The following is a 27635-nucleotide window of genomic DNA, read 5'->3' as shown; positions in this document are numbered from 1 at the left end:
CATTCACCCGTTTTTAAAAAAATAGATAACACTCCAACAAAGTAAGATTATAAAACTTTATTAACTATTAACTATAACGAACGGAACAAAAACTAAAAACATTTAAACATTTTTCAACACAAAAAGCAACAATGGTTAGAAGCTGTCTTTTGTGCGAATAGTCCCAAGGCAGCACAACGTGCAGAGTTCTGGACGGCACCCAGGTGATGTCGCCTGGGTGCCGCACTGGTTTTGGGATCCTACAATGCAGCACAGAAAAACAGCGTGGGGCGTCCCGGGTGGTGCGGGGGGAGGCCTCGTCAGTAGCGGTCTGTTGTGCGAATAGTCCCAAGGCAGCAGAACGCGTTGAGATGTTGATGGGACTGTGTCCAGTGTCACATGGCTGACACAACATGTACGACAGGCACCCAGGTGATGTTCAGTAAACTGCCGCACTGGTTTTGGTATCCTACAATGCTGCTCCGAAAATTGGCGTGCGGCGGCCCGGGGGTGGGGGAGGCGGCGTGAACGGGCCTCCCCAGGTGGCGGCCATCTAGCTGAGTTGCGCCCGCTCTTGCGGCTACAGCGTCTCGCTCACCATGTTGTTGAGTTGCTCCCACTCTTGCAGTGCAGCGATAGGCGGCTGCCACATGGCTCTTAAAATGGCGGATGGCTCCTCGGTTTTGGGCCTGGTCCACTGAAATGGCCCTGGGACACCTTGGAACTCGGACGCTTGCCTGCTAGGGCTTGGGCTCCATTCTCGAAAAGCGTCCCCTCAGCCGTGAAGATTCTACAAAAGTCTTGGGGGCCCCCGACTCCCGCAGGCTTCCGGTGGGGAGCGGCTGCCATGATTGCTCGCGGAATGACCACGACGGAGCCACGAGATGGTGGTGCTCTCATGCTGACGCCAGCTTCAGTCTGAATGATCCAGAAACAAGGTGGGGCTTTCATCGTTTGGGAAAAAAAAATGTTCTAAACCAATGAAAAGTGTTATTTTTAGGTCATATGACCAAGCCTTCCATCTTTAGGAAACCAAAAGTAAAATGAACCAATGAAAAGTTTTATAAACAAGTCACATGACCTGTTATGCGGCATAGGGCTACAAAAAGCGTAGAAAATCCGTTGGCACGTGAGGCGGCATCAGTAGCGGACCGATGTGCGAATAGGCCGAAGGCAGCACAACGCGCCGAGATCCGGATGGCACCGAGGTGGTGTCCAGCAAATTGCCGCACTGGTGTGGCCATCCTACAATGCTGCGCCGAAAGACGGCGTGTCCAGCTGAGTTGCGGTCACTGTTGCGGTACAGTGACTCGAACGCGCCGAGATCCGGATGGCACCGAGGTGGTGTCCAGCAAATTGCCGCACTGGTGTGGCCATCCTACAATGCTGCGCCGAAAGATGGCGTGTCCAGCTGAGTTGCGGTCACTCTTGCGGTACAGTGACTCGAACGCGCCGAGATCCGGATGGCACCGAGGTGGTGTCCAGCAAATTGCCGTACTGGTGTGGCCATCCTACAATGCTGCGCCGAAAGACGGCGTGTTCAGCTGAGTTCCGGTCACTCTTCCGGCACAGTGACTCGAACGCGCCGAGATCCGGATGGCACCGAGGTGGTGTCCAGCAAGTGGCCGCACTGGTGTGGCCATCCTACAATGCTGCGCCGAAAGTCGGCGTGGGGTGCCCCGTTGGCTTATGAGGTGATGTCAGTAGTGGACTGATGTGTGAATAGGTCGGAACCAGCACAAGGCGCCAAGATCCGAATGGCAAGTCCTGGATGTTGAGTGCCTCAGTTGAGATTTCTGAGCAGTGCTTGTAAGACTGTCTGAAGCTTATTTGCACCTGCTGCAGCTTCACTATTGCCCTGGTGTGGCCAAAGGTGGCACATGACATAGGCGGCCGGCTCCCGAGGTCCGGCGGAACTTTTTGCCTTTTCCTTTCTGCTTCTTTTCCTACAATCCGTTTCATCTGAAGACACGACCAGGTCCCTGAATGTGTGCAGGGGGACGCTATTGATTGAATGAAAATGGCGGCTTGACACAAAGCTGACTCAAGCGTTACTGTTGATGCTATACAGACAAAAATTGGTTTTCAGTTTGTACATTCTTCAGGATTTTTTTTTCCATCCAAGTCTGATTGAGAGTTTGTAGAAAAATGGCTTCAGATTTTCCACATACTACTCTTCAACATTCTTCCTAAATGTAACAATGTGAAATTCACTAGGACAATGGCTGTTTCTGTTTCCTTTCAAAATGCTGCCAACAATATTTTCTGAATGGAAGACACCATCTTGTAGCATAAAGGGACGAAAGGGGTTCTGGTCTGGCCGATGGTTGGTGGAGACATTTTGACTATATCTTGGACCTGCCCGGCCTCGCCCAAAATGGCGCCGGTATAAATGGGACTCGTAACTCCTTGCCCGCAAATGTATATCTAGAAAATGTTATTGTAAGTGGCCGTGTCGTATTTTAATTACAAAATGTACGTCCACCGATTCCACAACTGTTAGACACCTTTGTTCTTGCAACCTAATGGCCCGCTCGTTACGTTCCTCTACAGTGTAAATGTCTCCTCATCATATACGAATACAGTTTGCTCCGTGGCCGGCCCACGTGGTTATAGGCCCGTATTTGTATACTGACATTTTCCCAATAAAGGTTTTTAAAACAAAACACGGTAGTAGTATTTACATTGGTAAAGTTTTTACTTTTAGTCACTGTTTTCGAATCAGTAAAGGCAAGTGAAATAAAGCAGTCCAATTACATGACGGATAAAAGGTATAATATGTAGGAACGCAGTAAAGATAAATGCTTAAGGGCAGTTGTGTTTTTCATGTCTGCAATATAAAGTGATCGATAAGAATCTGATAATCAGGCGTATCGGCGACTAAGATAGCAGGCCGAATCTCTTTTACTCAACGGCTCCGTCATGGAAGGAAGAAACGCCCTTTTTCTCGAAAAAGGAATATATTTTACTTACAAGATAGTTGTAAATTTTCCGGGAAAGTACATTAGCCTGGAATATTATAACATATGTTTGAAAAAAATATATTGTTCGAAAACAATAAAAAGCGTAATGTTTAGGTCATATGACCAAGCTTTTCATCATTAAATTAACAAAAGTAAAATGAATCAATGAAAAGTTTTATTAACAAGTCACATGTCCTGTTATGCTGACGTTACGCGCTGCGCGCCGCGCCTCGGATCACTTCCGGGTGCGGTAACGCGGCGTGTCATATAACGCATTACGCGACAACGTAGGTCAAGAATATAGTCAAAATGTCTCCACCAACCAGCGTTCGGAACACAACTCCTTTCAGCAGTCCAAAAAGTTCTGTTAAATGACAACAGAGGGGACAGGCAACAAGAACCATCAGTCAAAGAGGGGAGGGCAAGTTCTTCTCTTCCGGGTCATGTTGGGGCGCTACCGGAACTGATCGAATTGGTAGTCTACAGTGTTTCTGGATGTTTCAGACTAAAGCTGGCGTCAGCATGAGACCACTACCATCTCGTAGCTCCGTCGTGGCCATTCCACGAGCAATCATGGCAGCCGCTCCCCACCAGAAGCCTGCGGGAGTCGGAGGCCCCCAAGACTTTTGTAGAATCTTCACGGCTGAGGAGAGGCTTTTCGAGAATGGGACCCAAGCCCTATCAGGGAAGCGTCCGAGTTCAAAGGTGTCCCAGGGCCATTTTAGTGGACCAGGCCCAAAACCGAAGAGCCGGCCGCCATTTTGAGAGTCCTGTGGCAGCCGCCTATCGCTGCACCGCAAGAGTGGGCGTAATTCAGCTGGATGGTGGGCAAGACGCTGTAGCCGCAAGAGTGGGCGCAACTCAGCTAGATGGGACAAGGTTCAGAATTGAAGAGTCATCAAAAGGCAAAAAGTTCCGCCGGATCCCGGGAGCCGGCCGCCTATGTCGGGGGCGATCTCAGGCTACACCAGTGCTATAAGACTTGGGGAGGGTGTCGGAGCCAAGCGTCTTCTCCGAGTCCATGGCCATCACACCGCCCCTCAGGGGCCTCCGTCAAGCTGTTTAGGAAGGTAACATATCACATTGTTTTCTAATGCTGTCAGGTCCACAAACGACACTCACTTACTTTGAGAATAGTGAAGCTGCAGTAGGTGGAAATAAGCTTCAGACAGTGTTACAAGCGCTGCTCAGAACTCTTAACTATGGCACCCAACATCCAGAACTTATGCTATTTGAGAATGGCAGTGACATCGAAGCATCTCAGGGACCAAAACCATTAACGTACTTTCACGTATGAAAATCTTACTTGGGGAGGGGGCAGGAGCGAAGCGCCCCCTCCCAGTCAGCGCCACCACACCGTATGTTGAAAATTTGAAGCCATCGTTCTACAAAGTCAACCAAACTTGGATTAAAAATCTAGAAAAATGTACAAACTGAAAACCAGTTTTGGTCTGCATAGCATCAGTAGCAACGCTTGAGTCAGCTTTGTGTCAAGCCGCAAATTTGATTCAACAAAGCACAGACATTGAAAAAGGCTCAAATTCAGAACTCTAAACTATGGCACCCAACATCCAGGAGCTTGCCATCCGGATCTTGGAGCCTTGTGCTGCTTTCGATCTATTCACACATCGGTCCACTACTGACATCATCTTATAAACCAACGTTATGTAAATAGTTTTTTAATAAAATGTTTTACCCTGTTTCTTTGCTGGTGTGTTGTCTATATTTTTAATATTTGCATAGGGTTTGTCGTTATTTTGGGCGGGGTGGGTGACGGAGCCGAGCTGTCTTGCAGCCCTCATGGTGTGGAGCTCAGTTCATCTCACTATTTTTGTATTTCTCATGAAGGGTTGTTCCTAATATTTCTATTTTAGCGAGGTCAAAAAGAGATCCAATTAGTGGCCTACTGATTTTGCTCGATTACTTTGATTTTTTTTACACGATTTTTCACTATCTGCAAAGACTAAACAGAGTATTGCGACTTTGTGCTTGTTTGTAAATAGAGAATGATCCAAAGAGAACCAATTGTAAAACAGTAAATGCTTGGACAACAATCAATCAAATGGAGAGACAAGCAGCCACGACGGATTACAACGGGGGTAAAGGCCTGCGTTAACTACCCTTCAGTATCTGCAAAGAGAGAGTACTACTAAGACAAAAGAGGGGAGGGGGGGGGGGTGCAGCGTTCAAAGCACATCAGCGTGCATAAATACGAAAATGTTTTTATTTATCACGTACTTGACATTTTTAAGCTTTTCATATTTGCTATTAAAAAACCAATGAAATTCACAGAAAAAAACATAGGTTATAGTGGATATATAGTTAGGAATTTGCATTTACAAAACCTTGAAAATTCAATGAAAAAACCATTGGTTTTAGGCCATATATAGTTAGGGATTTGCATTTACAAAACCTTATTTTACTCGCATAAAACCATTGAAATTCCATATATAGTTATAAGCGCTAACTATATATCGCGCACCCGCAATCCACTGCTGATGATGTCACATATTACATCATTCATGACATGGTTAGTGACATCACTGATGACATCACTGATGACATCTCAAATGACATCACTGATGACATCACTGAAAACATCTCATTTGACATGACTGATAACATCACTGATGATATCATTCATGTGATAATACGATGAACCTCTTCAGACTCTAATATAACCTTAGATACAATCAGTGTAAACAGACACTCACAGACTGTCACTCATCCATGGAGTTACTCACACACCTAGTCAGTCATGCAAAGAATCAATCACACCTCCATTTCCTCAAATATACAGTTATACAAACTTTACTTATTCAAACATATACTAACACATATTTACTCTCTTATACAATCCCTGATACAAGTTCACAATGATCCATACAGCCACTCACACATTCACTGGCTCTTATGCACAGTTATTTATATATGTCAACTCTCACATGTACTGTGTTTTACATATGTACTTACTTTGACATGTAGCACTGAGATATCCATTCACTCACCAATACACTCATGCACACAGTCAACCGCCCATACAGCTGTTTCCACATGCACTTTTGAAACCATACATCTAGTGAATCAACTGCTCACACATCTATGCACAGAGTCACACACCTCCCAGCTACCCACACACACTCACTCAGTATCCCATACAAATACTTGGGCAACCAATCAATAACCCATATAGTTACTCATATAGCTACTTATCAACACATGGAACAGTTTACAGAACAACAGACATAATGATGCACAAATTGAGACAGTTTAGTCATTAACCCATGCACTCAGTGAGACACATTTAATCACTCACTCATATAGTCAGTCATGCACCTACTAAATCCTTCATCCAGACACTTATATATCCACTCATTCTTCAATATGTAAGAGATATTTTAACTTTACAGAAACATACAGTTACTGGATGATGTCATTTGAGATGTCATCAGTGATGTCATCAGTGATGTCACTAACCATGTCATGAATGATGTAATATGTGACATCATCAGCAGTGGATTGCGGGTGCGCGATATATAGTTAGCGCTTATAACTATATATGGAATTTCAATGGTTTTATGCGAGTAAAATAAGGTTTTGTAAATGCAAATCCCTAACTATATATGGCCTAAAACCAATGGTTTTTTCATTGAATTTTCAAGGTTTTGTAAATGCAAATTCCTAACTATATATCCACTATAACCTATGGTTTTTTCTGTGAATATATATATATATACACACACACATATGTGTATGTATGTGTCAAGGAGACAAACCGAAGAATATATATATATATATATATATATATATATATATATTTATATATATATATATATATATATATATATATATATATATACACACACACATATGTGTATGTATGTGTCAAGGAGACAAACCGAAGAATATATATATATACATATATATATATATATATATATATATATATATATATATATATATATATATATATATATATGTGTGTGTGTGTGTGTGTGTGTGTGTGTGTGTGTGTTCATAAGTATGAATGTATATATGTATATGTGTATTAAACCTGAGCAATGAATTCTACTCCGCTAGCGGAAGTTGCGGAGATTTGATAACTACGTATTTCATTAAAAACACGGAATTCATACAAGAATTCCCACTCTGTTACACAATGGAGTTATTTACTGTACCCACAACCCTTTGGTAAATTAACGTTACCTTTACATGCTAAAAAGCATATAACCAATTCACTAAAGTAAACTTTGAAAAACATCAGGCAATGAGAGAGGTGATAGTTTTGGGGTCACCCCTTACCTAGGGGGAGGGCAAGCAGATGCCTTGAACACAAAGAGCATATCATGCTGAACAATTTGGTGGTGGTCCCATCCTCCTAGGACCACCCCAAGCAATGTTATGGGCAAACATACAATGCCATCCAAAGGCCCAGAAAAGCATTATGGGGTAAGATTCAAGAGTTTAGTGAATATTATAGTATTAGCTCTCAGCTGAGCCCCAGAGCCTACCCCTTGAGGAATGTTGATATTGGATACTATAATATTCACTGCACTGTAGAATATCGTCCCATAATGCTTTGCAGGGCCTTTGTTTGGGATGGTATTTTTACCCATACCTGTGCTTGGGGTGGTCCTAGGAGGATAGGACCACCACTGAATCATTTAAGCATGATGTGTTCTTATTTAATGTTTATTTAAAGACACTGCTTTCTATATTTTCATGAGATGGTTATATGTATATTAGCATGCAAAGGTAATTATTTTTTATTTTGACTACAGGTATGTGTGCTTTCTGTTTAAAACTTTCATTAATACAGGACAACTGAGTTTTTGCAAAAATTCTGGAATGAACTACTGCATCCAAATTCCATTGACAAAACAATTGTACCTTTACATGCTACAAAGCATTTAACCAATTCACAAAACTGAGCTTTGAAAAATATCATTCAATGAGAGAGGTGATGATTTTTGCCCGTCCCCCTAACCCAGGGGGAGGACCAAGCATGTGCCTTGCAAAGAAAGAGCATATCATGCTCGAATATTGTGGTGGTCCCATCCTCTTAGGACCACCCCAAGCAAAGTTATGGGTAAAAATACAAAGCCAACTAAAGGCCCAGCAACGTATTATGAGGCAAGAGTCTAGGGTTTAGTAAATGGGAACATTATTGTATTTTTTGTGAAGTTTTGGGAGTGTTAGAGAAAAGGGGCTACCCTGCGGAAAGAGAAGTGCATATTTAAGACAAGGAAGCTTGAATATCTTGGACATGTTTTATCGGAACATGGGGCAAAACCCAGACCTAGTCTGGTTAAGAGTATAGCAGATGCCCCAGCTCCAAAACATTGAGAGCAGTTGCTATCTTTTCTAGGACTCTGCGAGTTCTATGCAAAGTCTATGAAAAACTTTGCGAATGTCATGAAGAGCTTTGCAGTATTGTTGAAAAGGGGTGTGGAGTTTGTATGGTCTGAGCAATGCCAGAACACTTTTGAAAGAATCAAACAGGTGATAGTTACAGTACATATACTGCAATCATTTGTAGAAAGCATAAAAACAATTGCCACAGTGGATGCATGTGATTATGGATTGGGAGCAGCATTGACCCCGCTGAATGGCAATCATGAAAACCCAGTAGGTTTTGCTTGTAGGACTTTAAATCAGGTGGAATGCCAAAACTCAGCTATAGAAAAGGAACTTCTAGCCTGTGTGTGGATAATTTAAGATTGTATCTTTGGGGAAGGCCATTTGTATTAATTGTCCCTTGGTAGATATTTTGTCCGAAAGAACGTTGAAATGCTTAACTGCTAGGATTGGCAGATTATCTGCTAGACTGTTAGAATTCACATTTTCAGTGCGATGTATTCCTAGGGGAAAAGTAGCAGAGCAGACTGCCTTTTGAGGTTACTCAGTGAAGATTCTGGTGATTATGAGTGGGAGTGTCTGAAAGAGACAAGTATTTTAAAGCACACAATAGAGATGTAGGTATCTGTAAGTAGGAAAAGGATTGCGAAAGAGTTGTTGATGAATATGCAGTGTTAAAAGAAGTCTTACAACTGGTAGAGTCAGGTTGGCCAAAGCAGAGGATAACTGTTTCCTCCTTTATACCTTTGAAAGCGAATGGACAACTGTGTGAAAAGAAGTTCTTGCTATAGGGATGCACAAACAATGGCAAGACTTTGTTAGTAAGTGATTTATGCTCTCACAGTAACATCGAGATACTGTTTTGTATAGACATATATATATATAGATGTATGTAGTTTATGTTTCTTTTACACCCTCTCCTCCCTTTTTCAGTAGTTTTTTACAGGGGTATATGTAGGGTGCAGTGTTATTATGCATTATATATCGGTGCTTTCTAGTAGGGCACAGTTAAAAGGATGTATTTAGATAGAGAAGTACAAGTTGTTTATTTTATATTAAAAACTGTATTTTGTTGGAAAAACGGGAGAAGTGTGGTGATGTAATGTCAAAGATTGCCCATTGAAATCATGGGATTCTAGGCTTGGCTGTTGATCTTTGAGCCCTTGTGGGAGTAGACGTGACTTGGGCTTGTTAAATAAACACTTTGGCAGTACTAAGACGTGTATGCATATTCACTTCAGTAGTGTCTCTGGATTTTTGGATGTGGAAAGTGCCCCATCACACCCATAAAACCTGAGAGAATTTAGATGGAGAATGAGTAGTTCAGAGGTCCTTCAAAGGCTTTTCTTCTGGTATCACTTTTGTGTTTTAAATGAAACACTGTAGAAAATACCCCCTGCCTTTACTGAGGTGAAGTTATTGAGCAGCACCCCCACTTAAAAAATCCACTCCAGGCAGATAAACGTGGAGGATGCATGATAAAAGTGATTGGTTATCTCACACTTGTCATGCACTGATGATATGAGCATATTACATTTCTAAGGCATTGTTTCTTATTTTGAAAATTCTTACATTCTAGAGCCTGTATTAACACTTGCAGTATGAAGTTCGAAAAATCAAAAGGGATACAAATCTTACTCAAACAGTGTCTTGTGGATGTCAGTCTGTTTATATTATGCTTCAGAAATGTAACTTTACTTGATTTGTATAAAATACTTTTTTAGTGCTGGTTTCTCAATATGTTGTGTAATGGATCCTTTTCAGATAAAAATCTTGCTTATTATAATAACATACTCTTTGGTGCGAAATATACTTGATGGGGATAACATGATGTCAACTGTTTTTGTTTTCTAGATTTTTGAAAAACTGAAAGACTACATGCTGATTCCTGTGGCTGCAACAGAGCTGGATAAAGTGGACGGCTTACTTACCTGCTGCTCTGTTCTGATTAATAAAACGTCTGGCCTATGAGTTTGCAGAATTGCCCTCTGTAACTGGCAATAAATACATGCAAGGCTGCAGAATCTGTGGCTACCAGTTGCAATTGCAATGAATAGTTGACAATCTACCACTGTGCTTCAAGTCTTTCTATATACAATATAGGTCCAGGCTCTAATTGTGTGTCAGAAAATATTATTACAAGCATATGTACTCTTACTCAGGAGATGTGGCACCATAAACCCTCCAGAATTTGATGCAGAATACCCAGTCTAAGGGGCACATTTACTAATAATTTGCATTGTGGATGTCCACTTCTTTGGCGCAGCCACAGCACAAAATGTTATTTGTGATTTACAAAGCCACACAATTCAGATTTGAGCGGCTTTGTGTGAGTTTGTGCCAAAAGGCATTAGGAAGGTGTTCTATGGGTGGAGCAGTGGTGTTCTCATGCATCCACTTGTGGATTTTATTTTCCAGCATTCACAGATTTACTAAAGCCAGTAAACCTGGGAATGTGTCAAAAAGCTACGCCTTCCTGAAGCAGATGTGGCAAGGAGAAATATCTTTATATCTCCTTGTTATTATCTTTTTCTATGTTTGCTGAATTCTGCCTTTATAGATTATCTTGTGCAGGAAGGTACTCCTTCCTGCACAAAAACAATCCTGCCTGCAATGCTGGCGCCTTTGCATCACGGTGCAAAGGTTCCTGCATTAAGGCTAGGAAGCACACAATGTGCTAGCACTAGGAGACAATAGAAATGCACCATATCTTAGTGGATTTGGCACATTTCTGTCATCTCAATTTCATTCAACGCAGCACCGTAGCTTTGCTTGCTGCCGTGCGTTGTGTGAGAAATTAATAAATCTGCTCCTAAGTGTCGAAGAATCGCCTAAGACTTGTGCATCATCCACCATTATGAAGTAAAATGGTGGAATGCTTGTAAACGTACAACTAGTAAAGTTACTACTAGTGAAGTTACTAGTTATAACTTACATTTGTGAATACCGAAAATTAGTATAGCTAGACTTTTTGTCTAAGTTAGACTTTTAGTCTAACGTTACATTTGTGAATCAGGCCCTATGTTTATGCTTAATGTTTAACTTTAGACCTGAAGTCTAAGTTTAGTCCTGAAGATTAAGGGCCCGATCCACAAAGGTAAACTTGGACCTGAAGTCTAATTTTAGACCTGAAGTCTAAGTTTAGACATACTGTCTAACTTTACACCTTAAGTCTACCTTTACACCTGAAGTCTTACTTTACACCTGAAAGTCTAAATTCAGACCTGAAGTCTAAGGGCTCGATTCACAAAGGTAAATGTAGACCAAAGGTCTAACTTAGACCAAAAATGTAACTTTACTACTTTTCGGTATTCACAAAGGTAAGTTACTACTAATAGCTTTACTACTAGTAACTATACTACTAGTAATTGTACTACTAGCAACTTTACTTTTCTAGTTTAAATTTACTAGTAGTAACTTACCTTTGTGAATACAATAAATTAGTAAAGTTAGACGGTTGGTCTAAGTGAGCCTTTTGGTCTAACTTTACCTGTGTGAATCGGGCCACAGTATTCAGGGTATAGTCCTGGGTCTAAGGAGACTCCGTGCTGAACATATCTATTGTATTCACCCTAGTGTCAGTTTTATAACCAGTATTAGCATTATCACTTTCATGCAGGTGTACAGTATTCTTCCATAATACTTACGGCTTTGGTGAGGCATTGCTTTTCACAAGCCCCAAACCTCTGATATGTTAACCACTTAAAAAAATATTGATATCCCAATGGTTGCATGTTGGGTGAAGTTTCAGTGATTATTTTGGTTTTTATAGTGCGTTGGGGTGAATTTCTGGTTTGCGCATAAGGAGACGAATCAGTGTGATTCCCGTAAACTCAGTGAGACTTTGCATGTTGGTCTTTAAGTGTACACGGCATTCATGACTTAGCAACCAGCCGGTTTTGCACAGAAATTTCAACTTGTGGCAAAAACTACATTGCAAACTATTTTAATGTTCACACTGTACATAGAAAAGGCCATCCCATTTATAATAAAAGGTCGAAATTATAAACTAATAAACTCGTAGGAACATGCCCCTGACTACAGTTATAATTATTTCAGAAAAAGAATACAATAATCTGTAATCGATCCTAATCTATAACCTGATCCTAAATCTGATTCTAACACCAAACACCACAACATATACCCAACAATAATCCTTACTAGATCCTAACGTAACCCCAACTCTGAGCGTGATCATCACCCTAGCCTAACCTTAATGCTGACACACAAATTTCTTTTTTAATCTAGCCGTGGCCCAAACCCTCATATTTTCATTTTTGTAATTGCATGCTTTATTGTTTGTTATATTGTACTTGCAATGATGCTTTGACCTTCATGTTTGTAATAGATGTTTTTGGGGGGCTGAGATTGAATTAACTTAGTCATTGTGTAGAACACCTAATAGAGAACAGAGAAGCATACAGAAGATTTTGAAAAAATAAATAGGCTATTGTTGCCCTCTATGAATATTTTTTTACATAAAGTCAGTAACCTCAATCATTACAGTGTTATGTATTGAGGATATTATTGAGCGAACACAATTGACCAATTTGTTTAAAATGGATTATGTCTTCTATTAAGAAACAATTTTGTTTCATACAAAGCTGAAGTGATGCATCTTTTCCTACGTAGCTCTGTATAAGACTACGTTTTGAAAAGTGTTCTTTTATTTTTATATTACATGCATGCCAAGTAGGCTAGCGACTTTCAACAACAAGAAGCATACTAATCAGACTGCAGCCTTATAATCAAAGACAGTCTACCATTAAACCACTGCCTACGAGATATTAATAAAACTAGTCTATTTGCGAAGCTGAATACAATGAATGCAGATTTGGTGAAGCATAGTGAAAAATTGCATTTCAGCCTATAGTTCTTTGAAAATTCCAACAGGAGAAGAAAGGCTGAGAATACATTTAAACTCTACGGGTAGCAGGTGTCGTTAATGAGAAAAAATGCCATGGCACATGCATTACAAACCCATCAATACTTTTTCTAAAGCTCACATCCAAATATTTTCCAGATAGTTAAGGGAAGAAGTTGGAGCACTTATGGTCAGTGCAGCATTTTTGTGTTATGGAGCAGCAAATTGATACAAAAGAATAAATTAGCATTTTCTCACAGCTTTGAGAGTGCACTTCTGTCATCTTCTTCCCACGTGCGGGTCCAAAATGATCAAATATTGAAAAAGTGCATACATAAAACTTTGTACATTATCATAATTTGTCTGGCAAAATCCACCTTTTTTCCAACTGACTGCATTTCTATTCAAAAACATCTCAGTGGGCCAGATGCACTTTTTTATTGACTGAAAAATAAGGTTGCAATTTGGGTCCAGTACTTTTGCAACTATTATAGAATGTTAGGGAACAACTTTTATACTAATAAGTTTGTTCTTAAAATTGTGAATTGCAGTGGTATACAATCTGCACTTCCTTATGAAATTAAAGAGGTAGATCACAAATTGTGAGTCCCTACGAACGGAGGTCATAACAGGATGTTGGCCTGCTGGAGTCAGCAAACTACCATGTCTGTTATGAGCGTTAAATAAAGCAAGATTTTTATAGCAGCCCATTTTCATAAAAGGAAATTAAGCTGCATTTAAAGTGTGTTTTTCTAAAGTTTGTTTATGAGTTTGCAGTGGTCCTCTAACTGCCTACTCTTAAAAAATATGTTTTTTTTACATTCACAAACAAATAGGAAGTGGTTCCAAAGGGACCCCATTCCGTTTGTGAATGCATTACAATCTTCTTTGAGGTGTCAGCAACATTTCAGGGACTTATTTCTGAAGCCCTTACGCTGCAGTTGTGCCACTATTTGTGACGCTGTGGCAGCGTAAAAAATTAGCCACCATGCGCCATCTATACAAAGTGACGCATCTAGGCAGATGCATCACTTTGTAAACCTCTACGCCACATTATACCTGCTTCAGGTATAATCTATGCAGGGTGGGCGTTCCCCCATAAAAAAGGCTTGTAAAAGTGGCGCAGTGAAATCTATGAGATTTCAGTGTGCCACTTCTACGAGTTCCTCATGTATCTGGTCAATCCTTGTGACATGGACTGCCATAGTGTAAATATGGCACATCAATGGTGTTGAAAGAAGGGTGCAGTGAAAAGTGTTGCATCGCTGTTTTTCCCCAACGATGCAACACTTTTCATAAATGAGGCTCTCAATGTTTTACGATTAGGTTTCAATTGCAAAACATTTGTACATATGATAGTGATTCAGTATCTGGAATGGATGCCTACAACACTCCCGTTATAGACACTGAATCGGTATCAATCACAAATCCCAATATAGGAGGCAGAAAATAATTTTTATCTTCTCTAATGGTATTAGTACACATAAAAAAGTGTTTTAATGGTCGCAAATGATTGGTTAGAGCGTTTTCAACTATTAAAATGCTTAGAACATCTGGCCCAATATTCTCTTCCTATTCATCAACGACCTCACATAACCCCTCTGGAGTGAGAGGATTCATGCCTATACTCCAACAACAAAACCTATATTTGCACAATAAGTTAATTTGCAAATGCTCTCTCAATGGGAACTTCAAAGTCATAGGGCCTACTCATAGCAAAATCGGGTCAGCAATCTTACCTAAGAATTCTTTATTCATGTCTTCACACTTCTCTCCCAATGAAAAGAATCAGGTTATAAAAAATGTAACAAATTAATTAATTAGTCAACAAATACCGGAGTAAACTTTTTTATCAAAAGAATGAAGCAATGTTCTGTCTCGCCTATCTTGCTCTTGTACCAGACCCCACACCAAAAACCTGAGTCACAAAGGGATTCTAAATTTTACACCCGAAAAAAACACTTGGATGTGTGCAGATACACAATTCCTCCTCATAAACCTTTTATGCAGTACACCTGGAAAGCAGCAGCCACAGCTTTCCAGGCATACTACTGGAGCAGTTTTGCCACTTTTACAGTAATGCTATTTGCCTAATGCAGAATTATCTTGTGTGCAAATCCATATATGGAAAAGGCAGCACAGCACATATTGTTTTTTTTCTCTATAGGGAAAACATTTCTTCCACAGAGTAAACCCCTCCATGCTACACATGCAAACAGACTGAGGTTGGTCCAGTCCCTTGTCCACACTGGAAGAAAATTTTCTGTAACCATTTACTGAAATACATTTCTGCCCATTTTTAGGATTGTAAACTGGTGGATGGCAGTTTGTGAAATCCCACCAAAGGACACATTTGTGGGTATTCACAAACTTAGAAGGTTATCAACGAAGTGCCATGCCAACTACCTAACCTAACACTTGTATGTAATTTACATGCGCATTTGTAAAAAAAAAAAATCCCTATCCTAAAACAAATATCCAGACCTTCATCTCAGAGTTTCAAGTGTGCAAAATTACATTTATGCTATAAACATTGAGTGCTAATGTTCAGCGGCAATGATCTCTGCATTTCTCTTTTCAAATAGATTTTTTTTATTTCTCAGTGATGTACTATAAACTGATTCTTCCATTCCTCACGAAACCTCCCCAACCTGCCTTCACAAGAGAGATGGAACAAAGATCTCTTTTGACAAAAGTCATGAATCGTTCTTTATTTGTTCCATTGCTTTGACTCTGAATAAATCAAAGCCATTTCATTGTCCCCAAGGTGTCAACCCACATGTCTAAAGTCAAAAGATTAAAGGGCTTGTATATTATTTGCCTTAATTCTTAAAGCAAGAATTCTGGGACCTGTGATGCACTGCAGCACCATAAGAATAAAGGCGGGAATTTTCTGATTTTTTACTATCCTTTCCTTCTGATAATTAAGCTAACCTTAAACCTTAGAAGACACCTTCTGAAATGTATACTGTGTGATAAAATGTCCATCGCAAATTTATGACTCGCCAATGGGTGTTTGTCAAGACAAATGGTGTAATGTATATTAAAATGCATGTAATAAGTACCTTTCACTTAATGGATGGTCACCCCATGTACAAAGACCTTTTATTCTATTCTCTTACACTTATGCTGACCATGTAATGTTCGTTGTCGTTCACTTTTGTGCCAATGCATCCTCTGTCAACGCCTTTTACACTGGAATATGTTTACTGTGAATGTACACTGGCCTTATATTTGTGCCACAATATTGTGAAATAAAGCTTCAGTTGTAAGGAGACCCAATACTAATTTTGTGAAATTGTTTCTTGTTGCAGAGCATGAAAGAAAGAACATGAGTTTAGGAATGTGTGTAAACAGAAGCATCAGACATGCGTTAAACAAAGGCATTCTATGTGCATCTATCCAAAGAGGTTATAACATACAGTACCTTATTATAACATGATGAACGATGGTGTGACGGACAAAGATTGTCGATACTGGATTAATGAGCACAATTCTTTAATTCCAGTTGGGTCACAATGAAACAGTTGAATGATTTACGGTGATTTGAATCCACGGTTGGGTCAATGTAGATCATGCAGTTGCACAAATCAGCCTAGAATGGATATTTAGGTTTGGAACTGGGAGTATGCAGAATGAACGGGGGAGGCTACAGCACCCCAGGTCACAGCACATGGGAACCACAAATGTGAGGTTGAATTTTGGGGCTCATTTCTAGGGTCAGATAGTATTGGGAGACAATACCACCAAGGGAACTAACAAGAGCGAGATTCTGGTTTTCCCCAGTGCAGTATTACCTTTCTATTGGTGTGCACTCTGAACATCGACCCCTGAAAATTGATGGGAAACAGTATTGAGAACAAACATATCTAAAAATAATATTGTCAGGTAAGCAAGTCAAAACTTTCTATGCCTAACTCCACATATATGTATGTTTTCAAGTTGTTGTTAGATGTGTTGGTAGGGCTAATACATCTATTCTTTCCTATATACACTAACCTTTTGATATTTTGTCCATCAATATTCTGTCCTCAATATTCTTGTACCACAATATTCTGGGGTTTGATATTCAGTAATACAATCTTCCCATTATCTCTTCCACAGGTTAGAACGAGTTATTATGCTGTAGTACAACATTTTTATCAATACCAAGCTGCAAAACTCAGAATCTTATATATGGCCCTCCAAACAATTTTCGGCAGGCACTGTGTAGAAAGAGGTCAGGACCCTTCGAATAGGTGAGAAAGACTTTTATTCAAGATAGTACATGGGTTGAGGAGGCAGGACACTACTTTGCTTCCTGGAAGGCTGGCGCCAACGGTCAACTAGCTAAATGCCAAATGCAGGAACCAGAACACCAGAAAGCAAATGTCATAAAAACAGTCTCGAGCAGAGAGTGCACGAGCACTTACATTCTAAGGTTACCACTTCTCCCCCATTACAATTAACAAAGAAAAAACAATAGAGCTAACATTAATTTATAGCATATGTAGCAACAACTAAAATTGATAATTGAAATTGCATGAAACAAAGATAAAAGTGAAAATAATTAAACATTATACATCAAATTCTTGCACATAACTCTGTTTCCTTGACACACGTTCATATCTTGTAGTAATAACGGCATTATCTTGATCAACAGGACACTCATCATTACGAGAACAAGTTTGAAATATGCCATCATGATTTTTTCCAAAACCTGTGGCCACAGTCAAAGAAGTCATTTGCAAATTATGATCTTCCAAATGAGAAATACTAATTTGCTTAAAAGGTTCACACTCTTGCAGAACTCCTACAGGAAGTAGAGCATCATTATTCATAGTTAACTTCTTCGAGATAATGTTCTTTCAAAAATCTTTGCAACACAATCAAATTCTTTTAGACCACCAGCGCCCATCCCTCAACTGTACTGACGTACTTTCAACCTTGCAAACTTTAAATGGACCATTAAAACAAAAATCCACCTTAGATTTCTTGGCATTCATGTTACGCAACATAAGCCAATTGCCCACCTTGATTTCAATCTCTGAGTAGAAAAAACAGGGTAACACCTGTGACAGAGTGGGGTGTATTGTGATAGGCCCAAACCTTATTTCTTAAAAATTCCTCTACATTTACTCCATAAGTAAGAGCAGTTTGGATTCCTTCTTTAAGCAATCTGTTGATTCTCCTAACAGCCCCATTGACACTGGGACTGTAAAGAGCCACGGTTTAATGCTTAATGCCTTTGTTCTTTAAAAATAACTCAATTTATTGGTGACACAAGTTGTACTCCATTATCCGTGACTAATTTTAAAGGATTGCCTTCAAAGCAAATACCTTACTCAGAAAATCTATAGCTGCTTGGATACTGACCTCACATAAAAAAAATCATAAGAAACCCATTTGGAATAATAATCAACTAACACTACCATTTATTTAAACTCTGTTTGGCTGAAGCTTGCGCCAAAGCCAGGCAGAAACCACCACTCTAGTCAGGGCAAGGAAGTCACCAGCCAAGATAACCCCTGCTCACCCCCTTGGTAGCTTGGCAAGAGCAGTCAGGCTTAACTCGGAGGCGATGCAACAACACCCAAGGCCCACCACAAAGGAAACTCCACACAAGGTTATATATAAAAATAGCCTTTGTATTATACCAAACACATTAGATAATAAACGCACACTTTACAATGTGCCATAGGTACGGGCTGAATTTACAGGGGATTATGTACAGGGGATAGGGTCACATGGGCCACTGTCAGGAATAAGCATTTTGTAGGAATAACGCTTAGCACATAGAACATATAATAACTGTAGCACCAAATAACAAATGTAGCACACAACCAATAACTACTGGTAAAAGGTAAGTACCACCTATGCAACCCTGAACACCTTAGGAAAATATCACGCAGGGAACCATGAACTCACTAGCATCACCTATACTAGGAAAACACCCTCCTAAGCATCAAAATATATTTAGGGGTATAGGCATTGCATATGACATTACAATCACATTAGGCAGGAAATCACATCTGCGCAAAAATCACATGGAGCAAAAACATGTAAACTGTCCCCCAGGCCAACCTGGCCTCTCAGGGGCTGAAACACCCTGTGTCCAAAATGTCAGGGCAGGCTGCGCAGGCAGCCACAGAAGATTGCACAAAAGATCAGGCCTAAATGAAGCAGCTGCCCACTAAGTGCTGGGCAGCTGTAGAGACTGCGCCTGGCACCAGCGTGCCTCCAGGGTCACCTTCGAGGGCTTTAAAGAACTGCCCCCTTCATTGGAGTCCCGCTCTGGGGACTCCAAATAACAAAATGCCCCCTTTCAGGTGGAACCTCTCGGGCTCTGACATAAATGTCCCCCAATCGCGTCAGAGCCTTTTTCAGTCTTGGAATAAAAATGCCGCTGCTAACTGGGAGGGGGGGGAGCGGCCCGCCGCCAACCGGGCCGCTCTACCTCAAAGGAACTGCCCTTGCACCAGTGGAGCCTCTTAAGCTTTAACCACAACACCGGCTGGAGGGGAGGGGCGGGCACCGGCAATGAGCCCGACGCCCCCCTCTACAACACGACTCACCAGCTGTGTCGCTGCACGGGAGCTCCCGCTCCTCGGGGCTCCTGCGGTGTCTGCTGCGGCATCTCTGCTGGGTGCAGGGCTCTCCTCACCTTATGAGAGCCCCCCTTCGCTTCCGTTCTGCTCGCGAGCCTCGGTTCTCTCCCCCAGAGCTCAGGCCGGTTTTCCTCTGTTTCCGGTCTCATGGCGGCCCCGCCCACGTTCTCGGCGGGGCTGCCTGACTTCCTGCAGCCAGCCGGGGATCTTCTTAAGCAAAGAAACACGGGGTAGGCTCCCGTTACGGTTAAATATGAAGTCCCTGGCGGGGTGGGCACCCATCAGGGGGGGGCAAACCTGGCAAGATTGCGGGGTCGTACCCACTCCAAAAAAAACGAGGAAACGGGGTGGGCACCCGTATCAAGGCACAAACAATACCCAAGTCGCAGGGTGGACACCTGTGCTGAATCAAAAGCCAAAAAGGGGGGATCCCCACGCCGGGGAATCCCTCGAGGTAGGGAGCACAGCTCCAGCGGCGCCAATGCGCTGTTTGTGAGGGGGAGGCCAGCGCCTTCGGTAGGCTGGTGGGCCACCCCAGTCCCAAGGGTCCAGGGACTTTGTCTGAAACAAGAATGCAGGCAGGGGGGGCAAAGGCTGGGCCCAGGGGCTAGCTCACAGGACCCTCCAGTCATGGAGGCAGTCCCCAGTGGCGGTCCTCCTGGCCCCCAGCAGCAGCAGGCCCCCCTCCAAATTAGGATCAGCAAGAGAACATTTACATGGGGTCACAGCCCCTCTTTTATACACCAAATCCCTATGTTTAGGCTTCAGGGTGAAGGGAAAAACTAGTCACAGCTGGTTCTGGAGCACTCTGTTGTGCTCAGCCACTCTTCCCATTCACTAGTCAGGCTAGGGTCATCAGTCGCACCACAGGGGGCAGAGCCAGCATTGTGTAGGGAAAGCCCAGCCCTATTCAGGTCCCAGGTGCACCCCTACCTCTCATTAATCATGCAGATCTCTCCACTCACCGCCGGGGCAGACCCATCCTGACTCCTGGAGCCAGGCTCACCAGCCAGCTCCAGCCAATCACAAGCCAAACAGCCAATTCACATAAATTACACAGACAAGCCAACTTCTAGAAGTGGCACTTCCACACTAGACACAATAACGCCGCACACCTCATCCACACATACCAAACTCGAGCCTGTACTCCACATGCATCAGGAACTAACATGGACACATACATTCCCCATGCATTCCTATGGGAGGGCAGGTCAACCTCACTACACGCACACACCTTACCCTGGGACACAGTGGTAAAGTGCGCAGAAGCCAAAAATCACTAACACCATGTCACAATTAAAAGCAAAAAGTTTAGGGGTGAACCTGACAGAAGGGCCAAGTCCAACACAACCCCCTTTCAGCCAAATCACAGGGTAAACCAATCACCACTGTGATGGGCTTCCTTGCTTTGGGTGATAGAACACGGACGCAGGCCCGCCACTGCCGGCACACCCTCCTGTTCTACGCCACGGTGAACCCATGGGATTCCTTCTAAAACCACTGTCTGGAACAACTGGGCTACCCCACTGGTACACCCAAGCTGTCTCCGGCCAGGACCAGGCCCTAGGCCACCCAGGTGCCACTGGTCCTTGCCTATTCACTGAGTAGGGTGTAGTAAACCCTGGTACAAAGTAGCCATTCTCCACTCTTCCTGTCTGTAGGACAGGGCGAGACTGCCACTGGTTCTCCAGCATAGGGTCTACACCCTCAGGCGGACCAGGAGTCACAGGGGAGGCTCTCCTCCCTCTACCTCTCCTTCTAGGGTCCCTCCTCCTCCTGCGAGGGGTACCCTTAGAACACCACTCTCCCAACCTAGGGTTTAACCCCTCAGGTTGCATCGGGGTCAGAGGCAGGCACTCCCATCCTCTGTACCCCCTTCCAGAGTTCTGCACCCTCCCAACTGGAGTGGTACCCCTGGAAGATGAACCGGTCAGGACGCTGGTTACAGACGTCCTACCCTTCAGGTCAGGCTGATCCTGAACCTGGCCTCCCAACCTCTGGTCTAAAACCTTCGGTGGAATAATTGCCTGGCACTCCAGGACTTCTGGGTACTTACACACCATCCCCCTGAGGCTAACAAATGACTCATATGTTGTGTGACTGTCTGTGTGGCGCAGATCTCCCGTCCTCTGTCCACCTGACAGTGCGTGAAGATCCCCCAGAACAGAAGTGGTGTCACCATGGTCACTACAAGGGAACGTAGCCCAACTGGCTAATCCCTGACCCATTGGTTCTGCCACTGGGAAACACAACCCCCATTCACTCCTCACTTCGGACTTCTGTGCCCTCCCAACTGGAGTGGCATTGCCGGACACTAGAACCACTAGAGCACCATTTACAGACACTCCAGGTTCTCTAGACACTAGGAGATCCTCCTCAAATGGACTAACAGGACAGCCTAGGTCCCCAACCTGGTGTTCTCTTAAGAAACCATCCAGGTTCTGAGACGGGGTTTCGGGCACCTGGGAACACACAGTCCCACACTCACTCCTACTCCACTGAGACAAGACGTGAGCCCCTACACTCCTCTCGATACACTGGGACCTAGCCGGGCTACTCTGAACCTCTTCCACCACTCTGGGCTGGAAGATACCTGAACCACTACTTTTGGGATCACTCACCAATGACTCTTCAGAACCTCTGGCACATTCCCAGAGGTCTGCTTCTTTTGCAAGGGCCCATGGACTAGCAAACCCACACTCCAACAGGTGTTGGCGCAGCCCCAGAAAACAACAACTGAGCAGCAGCTCTTTGATAACCAGATTGAACAGTCCTTCAAAATCCTGCGTCATGTTAACCCTTGTCCAATCAATCAGTGCATCATTACAATCATCTGCAAAATCCCCCCAATCCTGGTAAGACAGCTTCTTACTGTCCATGAACTTCAACCTGTACTTCTCCTCTCGGGAACAAGGTACCATACTTTGGGGACTGGGAATGGGACTTCCTGCACTGAACTCTATATTGCTGCCACCACTGGACTCAACCCTCCCTGGGGAATCCAGAAAACTATAACTGCGCTCAGGGGATAATCTGCCCTCTAGGGCTAATTTCTCCCTGGCAAAGGCCCTCTCAGCCTCTGCAATCCTCTCCTGCACATCCAGCTGTGCTATCTCCTTGGCATGCTCTAACCTGAGCTTTTCCAAAGCCAGCTGGTGCTTCCTTTATTCCCTCCTATCTACCCACTCCTCTGGGGAAAGGGATGGGATGCTGCACCTGACACTGGACCCAGCAGGGACTCCCTATCTATGGGGTATTCACTATCTACCGACGTTCAGGCACTGTCATCTTCTTCCTCCTCTTCAGACTCTTCAGGGCTCCCCTCAGACCCACCACACTCATGGCGTGCGGCCCGGGCCCTATCTTCCTCACTGCGCTCACTTTCTCATTCATAATTCTGCCATAGGATCAGGTTGTCCCTCAGTTTGGATGGAGTGTCTGACCCATTCACTGCTATATCTCTTTCTTCACAGAACTCTACCAACTCATCCACACTGTAACTAAACAGACCACAGAAATTAAAAGCAGACTCTATCTTGGCAGTACGCTCAGGGACACGTGCAACACAGGGGGCCTGACAGTCTGAGCTGAAGCAAGGGTACACAATCTAAAAATGACACTCTTAGGAGAAGAAATAATGGAACTTCAAAGAACAATAATCCCCAAAATGTAATTTTCTAAAATGCAGAGTTTTGTGGTGCAGCCAGTTGCTGCTGCGGTACAGCGCAAACGCAAGTCATTTTCCCACCGCTGACCAACAATGTTAGAAATGGGATTTATGGTTGGCTGAGGCTTGCGCCAAAGCCAGGCAGAAACCACCACTCTAGTCAGGGCAAGGAAGTCACCCACCAAGATAACCCCTGCTCACCCCCTTGGTGGCTTGGCATGAGCAGTCATGCTTAACTCGGAGGTGATGTGTAAAACGTTTGCGCGCACACCCAGCAACAACACCCAAGGCCCACCACAAAGGAAACTCCACACAAGGTTATATATAAAAATAGCCTTTGTATTATACCAAAGTCATTAGATAATAAACGCACACTTTACAATGTGCCATAGGTACGGGCAGAATTTACAGGGGATTATGTACAGGGGATAGGGTCACATGGGCCACTGTCAGGAATAAGCACTTTGTAGGAATAAAGCTTAGCACATAGAACATATAATAACTGTAGCACCAAATAACAAATGTAGCACACAACCAGTAACTACTGGTAAAAGGTAAGTACCACCTATGCAACCCTGAACACCTTAGGAAAATATCACGCAGGGAACCATGAACTCACTAGCATCACCTATACTAGGAAAACACCCTCCTATGCATAAAAATAAATTTAGGAGTATAGGCATAAAAGCATTGCATATGACATTACAATCACATTAGGCAGGAAATCACATGGAGCAAAAACATGTAAACTGTCCCCCAGGCCAATCTGGCCTCTCAGGGGCTGAAACGCCCTGTGTCCAAAATGTCAGGGCAGGCTGCACAGGCAGCCACAGAAGATTGTGCAAATGATCAGGCCTAAACAAAGCAGCTGCCCACTAAGTTCTGGGCAGCTGTAGGGACCGCGCCTGGCACCAGCGTGCCTCCTGGCTCTCCTTCGGGGGCTTTAAAGAACTGCCCCCTTTGTTGGAGTCCCGCTCGAGGGACTCGAAATAACAAAATGTCCCCTTTCAGGTGGAGCCTCTCGGGCTCTGACTAAAATGGCCCCCAATCACGTAGGAGCCTTTTTCAGGCTCAGAATAAAAATGCTGCTGCTAACTGGAAGGGGGGGGGGAGGGGGGGGGGAGGGCTGCTGCCAACAGGGGCCGCTCTACCTCAAGGGAACTGCCGTCGCACCAGTGGAGCCTCTTCAGCTTTAACCACAGCACCGGCCGGAGGGGAGGGGCAGGCACCGGCAATCAGCTCCGACGCCCCCCCTCTACAATACGACTCATCAGCTGTGTCGCTGCACGGGAGCTCCCGCTCCTTGGGGCTCCTGCGGTGTCCACGGTGGGGGATATTCTTAAGCAAAGAAAACACTGGGTAGGCTTCTGTTACGGTTAAATATCAAGTCCCTGGCGGGGTGGGCACCCGTCAGGGGTGGCAAACTTGGCAAGATCACGGGGTGGCACCCGCTCCAATAAACAAGGAAACGGGGTATTAAGGCACAAACAATAACCTGTGCTAAAGTGCTTGTGCTCTCTCCTCAAAGCATTGTAGAATTAGCTTATACACAATAGAACTATTTACTTTATTTGAAAGTCCCTAGTTAAGAGGTCATTTGTGTACCAAGGGCCTGTAAATTAAATGCTATTAGTGGGCCTGTAGCACTGATTGTGCCACCCACTTAAGTAGTCCTTTGAACATATCTCAGGAATGTCATTGTAGTCTTTGTGTGCACTTTTAAACTGCCATTTAGTCCTGGCTCATTAAACCTTTTGCCAGGTCCGAACCTTTCTTTTTAATACTTATAATTCCCCCTAGGATAGGCCATGAACAGCCCAGAGGGCAGAGTACAATGTATTTAAAATGTTGGACATGTATGTTTAAGTTTTACATGTCCTGGTAGTTAAAACCTCCTAAATTCTTTTTTCACTGGTGTGAAGCCTGCCTCTCCAATAGGATAACATTGGGTTACCTTATTTCATTTATTAAGTGATACATTTAAATTGTGAGCTGGTAGACAAGTTTAGTTTGGTGTGTAAAGAATTGTAATTAAAAACACTCTTAAATGGTAAAGTCGGATTTTTATTCACAATTCTGGAAATGCCACTTTTTGAAAGTGGTCATTTTCTTGACTAAATCATTTGGTGCCTGCAGCCTGTTCCTGGGTTACATAACTAGGAATAGCCAGTATTGGCCTTTGCGTATTGCTCCCAAACAGTGAGACAAAGGGAAGCTAGGTGTTGGCAGGATGGGGCATTCTGAGATGATGAGGGGGTGAAGCTATCTCCTATCTACAGCATCTGGATACCCTTAGAGGTGACAAGCAGCACTCTACAAATCCACCTTACATTACATTACCACAAAAAATTAAATAAATGTAGAATTGATATTTTTATCAAGGCCACACGTCCAAGAATTGATAATGGCAGAGAATTCCACCGGGTGAGCATTGTATGAACCTTTCGAAGAAGGGGATCAAAATTGAGACTGAACAGGTCTTTAACTGAAACTGAAAAAAACCCCTGAGGCATCTCTTCGGTTTATCATTGATACAACCACTTAAATCAGGATGCATTTCAGAATTTCTACCTCCACAGACCAATATTTCTGTTTTCTTTTTATTGATCCGATATCCTCCAAAAGTCTTGAATTTTTCTAAAAGCAGGAGTACTCGAGCTTGAGATTGTAAATCGATTTTAATTAACAGCATAATGTCATCAGCGTAAAGCTTGATCTTAGACATTGACGGGACAGGAGGGGAGATGTCAGCGCAATCCCGAATTGCAATTGCAAGGGGCTCAATAAAAAAAGCAAAAAGAACAGGGGATAAAGGACAGCCTTGTCTCGTACCACGTTTAACTAAAACTGACCCTACATTTGCTGTGTTTATAATGGCATTGGCTTTCACACCGGTATATAGATTACGAATTAAGTTGATAATTATATCCGGAATACTAAAATATTGCAAAATGATAAAAAGTGTCTCCCAAACCACCCCGTCAAAAGCTTTTTCCGCGTCTATTAACACAGTTAAAGCCGAAATCCCCCATGTCTCAAAATATTCTAAGGCTTCAATTAAATAATGAGTGTTTGTTATCAATTGTCTGCCTGCAATGAATCTGTTCTGATCAGGGTGTATCAGGTCGGGTGATATATGGTTAAACCGAATTGACAATAATTTTGTGGCAATCTTATAATCAGAATTTAATAAAGTAATTGATCGGTAGGAGTTAGGATCTTTAGCGTCTTTCCCCTTCTTCAAAGAGCTAACCACCGTGCCCTCCCGGAAAGAATCTGGAATAGGCCCTCCTTCCAGCATAGAACTGAGTAATTGCGGAAGATCCTTCACTACCACCCCAATTTCGTCAAGTGAGAATGGGCCCACCATTGCCGATTGTTTAATATGGGAGAGGGAAGGCATAGCAGATTTTTCTAAGAAATCAGTTAATTTTTGTTGATTTATTGTATGTTGAAGACTATAAATATTGTTGAAGTGAGTGAGCATTATCTTCCATATCCCCTCCGGATCTACTGTGTTCTCATGAGTCACTGGGCACTTTAAACCGCAAATCAAATTTGTGGCAGCTTGTTCTCTGACCTGCCAGGCTAAGAATTTCCCCGTGAAGTTACTCTCTTCATATATTCTTTGAGATTGACTTCGAAAAAACTCCTCACTCTGATCATATAAATATGTACTGAATTCCCGTTAAGCTTTATTCAGTTCTTCTCTAATGTTCTTCGAAGGGTTATATTGCCTATGAATACTTAGATCCTGTATACGATGTTCCAATGCATTTTTCATAGACCTAGCAGCAATCAGTGCGGCCGCGTCTTTCCCTATGACCATACCGCGGATAAAGGCCTTTAAAGCGTCCCAAACGATGTGAAGTGGGGCTGTTTTAATATTATGAGAGATAAATTCTTTAATCTCTAATTTTAATGAAAAGACCCATATTTCATCATTCAAGTATGATTTATTAAATACCCAACGTTTGGGAGTCCTTAGATTTTGCCCTAGAACGAATTCAATGACCAGCATAACGTGATCAGAGAACCCATTATGCACGGACCTTTGGTGATGCAGACTAAGTTTTCGGGAAGCGAGAAAAAAGTCAATCCGGGAATTTCCCTGACCAACATGAATATTCTCTTTTGGCTGGGTTTTGTATACGTCAAGGGTTATAGAGTTCAAGTATTGTTTTATAGTTGAGAATAGTTTGCATAACTTTTGGTTT

At 42.8% G+C, this 27635-nt stretch overlaps 1 protein-coding gene across 1 annotated transcript in view; it reads left to right on the top strand.

The window, feature by feature from the left end:
• DDAH1 (dimethylarginine dimethylaminohydrolase 1) overlaps positions 1-12364 on the top strand; it is a 629612-nt gene extending 617248 nt beyond the window's left edge. The window contains exon 6 of the mRNA XM_086954084.1: positions 10155-12364. Coding sequence (XP_086810210.1) covers positions 10155-10271 — 117 coding nt within the window. The 3' untranslated portion in view covers positions 10272-12364. The remainder of the gene's footprint in view (positions 1-10154) is intronic.
• Positions 12365-27635: the final 15271 nt, after the last annotated feature.

The sequence above is a fragment of the Lissotriton vulgaris genome, chromosome 1_1 (genome assembly GCF_964263255.1).
Source record: "Lissotriton vulgaris chromosome 1_1, aLisVul1.2, whole genome shotgun sequence".
Classification (NCBI taxonomy): Eukaryota; Metazoa; Chordata; class Amphibia; order Caudata; family Salamandridae; genus Lissotriton; species Lissotriton vulgaris.
Note: the sequence above shows the minus strand (reverse complement) of the source record. Positions and strands in the feature narration are given on the sequence as shown.